The sequence below is a fragment of the Mytilus californianus genome, unplaced genomic scaffold, assembly GCF_021869535.1.
Source record: "Mytilus californianus isolate M0D057914Y unplaced genomic scaffold, xbMytCali1.0.p SCAF_8, whole genome shotgun sequence".
Classification (NCBI taxonomy): Eukaryota; Metazoa; Mollusca; class Bivalvia; order Mytilida; family Mytilidae; genus Mytilus; species Mytilus californianus.
Window position 1 is genome coordinate 54345806 of NW_026262734.1, and position 7645 is coordinate 54353450.

Genomic DNA, 7645 nt, shown 5'->3' on the forward strand with positions numbered 1-7645 from the left:
TGCATGGCTACTTTCTTACATATGAATTATAAAAATCTTAAGAATTCTGTCAAAATCGTTGTTGTAAAACTGTCTAGTTGTACCTATTTTCTCAGGTTTGAAAAAGAGGCGAAAGATACCAAAGGGACATTCAAACTCATAAGTCGAAAATAAACTGACAACGCCATGGCAAAAAAATTAAGATCAAAGGAAAAACAACAATATACAAAGCACAACAAAGAAAACTAAATACTGAGCATCTCGAACCTCCCCAAAAACCGTGGGTGATCTCAGGTGCTCCGGAAGGGTGAGAAGTTCCTGCTCAACATGCGGCACCCGTTGTGTTTCTAATGTAAGTACAAACCCGGTCATAAGTCTAATTTGGTAGTTTAAATTCGGGAAAATGGAGGATAGGATTGTGTGTACGACGATAGGAACATATCCGTCGTTATCTATGAAACAGATATTTCATAACGGTCAACCAACTCGTATTGGCATCTGTAAAATTTTCAAAATATGATCGTTCGATTAAATGCTTTTTTCTTTTACTAGTAATCTTTTGATGACTTAAACTGACAGGTTCTAATGGGAACTTATACTGTGATTACATTTTGCAGGACAATTTGTAAAAAGAGAAAAGGAAATCATAAATGGAAACATGTCACCAGAGGCCGTGATAGACTATTACGATAATTGGTCAGGCAATGGATATGATGAGGTATTTTACATATTCGGACACATTAAATTGATAACGTGCTGCTTTCATTTTTTGTTAGGAAAACAATTTATGATGTGTCATGTGTGTGTCACCATACAATAAAAGTAGACATAAAATACGAGATAGTTTCTCGTTAGGTTAGAACTTAAAATAAAACAGGAAAAAGTATTATACGTATCACTATTTTAAACACATGAAACATATGTATTGGATGACTAACCATAGAAATGACTTGGGTATAGAAATATTCATACACTCATCTCTGTACTCAATTCACGCAGCAGTTAAACCCATGGAAAAGATGAAATTAAAGTGTGGATGGATGTATAAATACGCACCCACGTCCAGTTGGAATTATGACTGAAACGTAGGTCTCTTGAGTGGAGTATGCCACACTCTCTACAAATTTTGATATGTATAGTGAATAGTAAAATAAAACCCCGGTACTATATATATATATATCTAGCTATACTTGTAGAATGTTACAAATCAACATTTGAAATATCCAAGTAACATCGACTGCGTTTGTGCAACGATCTGCAACGTTTTTGCCAATAAATCCGACCGTGAACCGTCGCATCATCGGATCAAAATCGTTGTTACACATGTACATATAAATTGCTTTAGTATAATTATGCCATAAGGCGCACTTTGGACATATTTTTATAAGCTGTATTATCTTATTTTGATTTTTGTTGATCAAATGATGCAATCCAAAATATCGTGTACACGTACAATGAAAGTCAATATCTAGGACCTTGAAATCGGATAACATACTGCATGTTTTCTCTTCCTAGGACGTTTCACCACAAGTTTATCTAGGACCAAAAATGACAGCTGAAACAGTAGCTTCTCTGTTTGACACATCTGCACGTGACAACATAGAAATTCTTGATATAGGTGCCGGAACTGGCCTTGTTGCAACACAGGTTTGTCAATCCACCAATTTTAAAACATGATATACTCAAGCATGTTGTTCTTTTTTCATAGCTGTTTAAACATTTTCGAGTACCCAATGTTTGACTCCTATCTTTTACAAATATTATCTTTTTATATCAAGTTTTAGGCATGTTTAAAATTTTGTGACGTCCCAAAATTACCTTATATGGCAAATTCATATTTATCCGAAAATAATATTAAATTATACAATAGAAAATGTGGCCTTTATTGAAACAAGAAAAAAAATAACCCACAGAAAATACAAATATACGGAATTGAAAACATAAAAGTAGATACGCAATGAATGTATTTTAAACTTTGGAAACCCGCAATGTTCTTCATTGAATGCTCTTTTTCCGTGCATGCTGTTATACATTCATGACCATAACGATACACATTCAAGTCACTTGCCATATAAATATATCTTGTCTTTCGTTTTCTTCCCTTTGTCGTTTTAGTGATAAACATATTTAATTTATAGCTTCGCAAACATGGATTCAGAAAAATTGATGCCCTTGAGCCGTCAATCGGGATGTTAAATTTATCGAGGAAAATAAATGTATACAGAAACTATTACAACTGTTACCTGACAAATGATGCAATACCAGATGTCAAAGGTATTATTCTAATATGATCCTCTTCTTTCGATTTGTAATCAAAGCCATGTTTTAATTTCAATAAAACACGAGAAGCACGTGCGTAACGTCACAATCAAAAGTCCATGGTCAGTTGTATTTAGAACAACGCAGGAGAGAGAAAATTGACATTTCACACGTGCTTGGGAATATGAACCCCCTTTTACTATTTTTATTTTTTTTTTGTTCAAATCTATTTAAGTAAATATTCTTTAATATTTTTACGTATTTTTATTTAACGTGTTCTTGTTCTAACCCGTACACCAATAAAATAACAGAAGTTTATTTATGATGCCCCTCTATCATTAGGTTTCTCAAAGCAGGAAAGAAAGAAAATCTTAAAAAATGTAATCTTCTCATGTCCGGTACATTTTATGAATCATATTTTATTTAAATAATAATAATTCAGGACATTCATCAACTCAAAAAAGACTTCGCTTTTGGTTTCTGTTGGTGGTTTGTATGTTCAATCTTTCAGCTATCCAGAAATTACAAACCGTTTGAATCCTTATAACATTACTGATGACAGAAGTTGACGTCACGCGCATGCGCTGTTTTATTACAAATGCAAGAAATTAATTCAGATATGTTTGAAAGTTGTTTACAGCTGTGAATTTCCGTCAAAAGGCTTATTTCATTTGTTTTAAGGAGTTTTTCTGCAATAGACTTAACTGTTGAAATCAGAACGAGGATGTGAGAATCATTTGAGTTTCTCTAGATCATTGTAGATCTGTCCCTAAATTTATAATGCAATTTAAGGGGGTGTCAGTTATGAACATAAGGGTCGGTAACAAATTTAGTCTTGTTTTTTGAAAATACATAAAGATGATTCAAATTATAATCCCCCGTGAAAAGATTTTCACTGAATGCATTGTTGAAATATTGCTCGATACATATATGTATAATTGTGTCGTTAATAGGAGCGTATCACTAAAAAGGCAATTATTTCTGAATTAATTCAATTGCAAGAGAAGTATATTTCAGGATGTTTTGATTGTGTTTTAACATGTGGATGTTTTGTACCCGGACATCTCCCACCTGATTCCCTCTACGAATGTATACGGTTTACGAAGAAAGGTAAATACAGACATATAAGAATCTATAGAGCAATGGGACAAACAGAATTTATGGTTAATATACAGAGATAACGCACGAAAACTACTAGGAAGTAATATGAAATACTTGCCAACAGACGTAAAGCAAACACAATTTAATTACATAATCCTTTTTTTCATATTTAAATTGCCCATATTATGTAGATTGACTAGGGTTAAAAATGTAGTCATCACTTGATGTTATCCCGTCTTACGGTTGAAGCGCTGACGTCAAATCCAGTATTGTTGACCCATTTTATTAGTTGTCATCTTTATCTTTACATTGTACATGTTGTAGATATGCAAAATATCCTGTCAAAACTACTTTGTCAGCGCCGCCACATGTTGCTTGTCGCCTGCCAGAGTTTTTGCTTTCACCAGTAGCCCTTTTGCATCAACACGTATTTCTGCACAAGTTTCCATGTGGCAATTTAAAGCCTGACATATGATACAAACACTTCTATTTTTGACGAACGCAAAGTAGCATAAAAGTAATCAGAACTTTGTATTAGTGTCGTGTTCCCGTTATCTCTGTTAATTTATCTTCATATAGAGTTAAATATTAACATGTAAGAACTTTGCATCTACATGACCATTTTTGTTTATTCTTCTTGAAAAATACTTTATTGAAGTTTTTTTTTCTCTTTCAGATGGTAAAGTTGTTATAACAAGGAGAGCAAACTATGGTGAGCCTGAATATGAGCAGTCTATAAGAACTGTAATGGAAGAATTAGAAGTCCATGGTAAATGGAGAAAGACATTAGAAATACCTGTCCCTAATTATTGTTATGATAATGTAGGTGTCACCTATGTATTCACTGTTCTATAAAATAGTAATATGTATTCCGCATCAGAAAATTATTTGCGTCATGTTTTAAAACACTTTGATAAATAAAAAAATATCGTTGTTATATTTTCTTTAGCAGTCTTTACCAGAAATTTGTGTTTGTCATGAAAGCCTGAAAAGGTCAGTAGTTTGTTCTGATCTTTTGAAATATCAGGCACTTATCTTATTTGAAATCTATGCACCCGGGATGAAATTGAATTGTGAAAACAAGACTTCTACTGGAATTAGAGCTGGGTTTGATAGAACTAAAATATGCTTTCAATATGGTCACTTTCATTGCAATGCTTTATAAATTATGTTTTATTCACTAATTGACGTACGAAAAGAACATCGTATGATAATTCCAGTTTTATTCCTCGTGTTATGCACATTATTTGACACGTAATGTAACATAATAAAATGTATGGTTACGTTGGAGGAACATTCAATTATTAAGGGCATACGATATACAATCTATTTACAGGGGAGGTAATGACAAATCGGGAAAAGATGCATTTTCCAGTGTTTTTAATAATTAGCTTGCAAACGAGCACATGGGCCCCCCTTTTTTTAAAATGACATTTGACTTGATACTGTATGAAGATTATTTCTTCCAATTTTTATGAAAAAAATCACCGATGAATTTTTTTTAAATTGGGTAAATATGCAGCACAAAAATCCCGTTTTTTTTTCTAAAATCTGGAAAAATTAAATTAAAATGAATTATTTACAAAGAATTGTTAAACAAATTAAGATTTTTTAACAAAAATTCGGCATGTGTTTATCTTTTGAAACAAAAAAGTTATGTGTGTCTGTCCAAAGGATAGAAATTTCCAAGAAACCGAAATTGTTTTGTGAAGGTCTAAAATTTCAAACCAATTCATCTCTAAATTTACCACATGTGGGTATAATTTTTTATAACATATTGGAATTGACTAAGTACAAAAATAGCTTGTTTGCAAATTTTCGTAAACAAATCACCGTGGGATCAAAACTGCCCTTAATGTTTTTTGCTCAATGTGTAAAATTTGATATGTTGGCACTCATCGGGCGGACCGTGTACTCATTTTACCAGACTTGGGAATTTAGTCTTTTAGCAAAATTTAAGAAAAAGGGTGCAACACTTCAATAGTTTTGCTATTTCTGTATGAAATTTTAATACGCAAAACTCAAATTAAAAACAAATGTACTAACAACAAAGTTAATGCCACTCTTAATGTTGCTTTCGAGAATCCTATTCTATAAATCACAGCTAATAATTTAGTAATTTTAAAACAAATTACTGAGTAAATGTATAAGTAAAATTTAGAAAATTATAGCAATGAATAATGGTATAAATAAAAAGTTTTTTGAACGGCTTTGAGCCGAAGTGTGCAATGATTATTCAATTTTAAATTTAATCAACAGACACATTTTTGTCATTTTTTTGTTGAAATACGGAACTTAGGTTACTATACTAGCTAAATATCATTTAATTGCATTTTTTTTACATATAGCACACGCATGCGACACTGGTCATCTAAAACATCCTAAGTGCCGCATGTCTTTTCAATTGTTTTTTTTTTAACGCACTACTGATTTTTTTATACATAGTTGAATTTCATTCCGAAAAATACATGGAGAAAATACCACGCTGTCACGTAGAAGTAAGCATTCAAGAACAAATGTTAATTCTCAAAAGTTATGCAAAAAATGAAGGCTACTGGCAAACACTATACTCGGGCGTATAAAAAGAATAAGAAAAACTGCCGGACAAGAGTCTTTTGTATACTGAAGCAAAATATCAGAAAATAAGGAGAAAGATGTCAAATTTCAAGACTTGTTACAAAAGATCCTGCTCTTATACCAAACATGGAAAACCAACTTATAACAAAAATAAAGTACTCAGATTGCAAACGGAGCAAAAACACATCCGTTAGAAAGAAAAGCAATAAGCAAACCAGGTTTTTTTTTGTTTTACAAAAATGTATCAGTTGCATCTTTTCAAAGTTCGAATTGTTTAGTAAAACTGAATTTCAACTTATTTTCACTCATGCACATTATTTTTTCTCTAACCCTTACTAGACGACCTTACAATAACAGTAGTATGTAGGTGTAGATTCTCTTATTTTTACCACGTGCACAATGAAAGGAAAAGAGAGGGTTTGTTATGCCATAAAGTGCAAGTAAACCAGTTTTTTCTGTAGGTTCTTGAATTTTGTTAATCGTGAAGTGAGACTGATTTACGTGTAATTTCTCCAAAATGAATAAACGTGAGCCTCGAATAATCAAAAACGTTCGATGTGTCTGAAAAATGACAAGAGTTTCGGTGTGGTTGAATAATAAAAAAGAGGGGCGAAAGATACCAGAGGGACATTCAAACTCATATGTCGAAAATAAACAACGCCATGACTAAAAAAGAAAAAGACCAATAGACAAACAATAGTACATAAAACACAACATAGAAAACTAAATAAATACTGAGCAACACGAACCCCACCATTAACTGGGGGTGATCTCAGGTGCTCCGGAAGGGTAAGCAGGTCCTGCTCTACATGTAGCACCCGTCGAGTTCCTCGTGTTATTACAATCCCGGTATTAATTCTAATACAAATATTTCTTTCTAATTGTTTCAGAGAAAAAGAAGAGAAAGTAATATTTTTGATACATAATGCACATAAAATTTACATGTGTTATCTAAATTATTAATTTCGCTTCTTTTTCCTTGAATGTGTTAGTAAACTTGTGCATGTTAGTGCAATGGCGTCACACTGGTAGATTGATTGAACCTTATGGAGACAAATTTATCTAAACTATCAGGAAATTTTACCACAATTTTGCCGAGTGCTGGATGCACATTAAATCCAAATTTGATGGTGGAAAACATTGCAATAGGGGTGCATGGCATACACGGTGTTATGCAGGTGCATTTAGATTTTATCTAGGTCCCAATTGGTCACCAAATGTATGTGCTCAAACTACTGAAACAACTTCCGGTTTATATTTTGACAAGTTGTACCAATAGAGAGAGCAGTGTATTGCTAATAATAACAAGAGCAAAGATCAAAAAAGACTATCGAAAGAAGATGGAAAAGAACAGTGTCATCTCTTAAGGAATGCAACATCATTAAATCAAAACGACATTATGGTAAAGAATCGATGCAACCTGAAAGTGATGTGTCAGAAGAAGAGCTAACAATTCCAAAAGAACAATATAGAGTTTACAACATCAGAAATAATCAAAATTGAGAAGGTCACCAAAATGCAAGTCTGCAGTCCAAAAATGGATGAATGCGGAACACCAGTTTTAAAGTAACTCCTATTGTCGTACAGCTGTCATACAGCAATTTTAAAGGAAACTAATCAACTAAAACTGGCATTCGTAAGGAAAGAGTTACCATCCAAGAATACATTAACATAACAGGAAAAGAAAATATTGTGATCAAAGCTGAATCTTGTGGACTTGTTATTGACA

The 7645-nt window shown here is 32.7% G+C and overlaps 1 protein-coding gene across 1 annotated transcript; it reads left to right on the forward strand.

Moving 5' to 3' along the window:
• Window positions 1-598: 598 nt before the first annotated feature.
• Window positions 599-4194, forward strand: LOC127712805 (uncharacterized). The gene is made up of 5 exons (XM_052219415.1): window positions 599-697; window positions 1495-1626; window positions 2118-2253; window positions 3256-3348; window positions 4016-4194. Exons 1-5 carry the CDS (start codon window positions 638-640, stop codon window positions 4192-4194), a joined length of 600 nt encoding a protein of 199 aa, XP_052075375.1. The 5' UTR covers window positions 599-637.
• Window positions 4195-7645: the final 3451 nt, after the last annotated feature.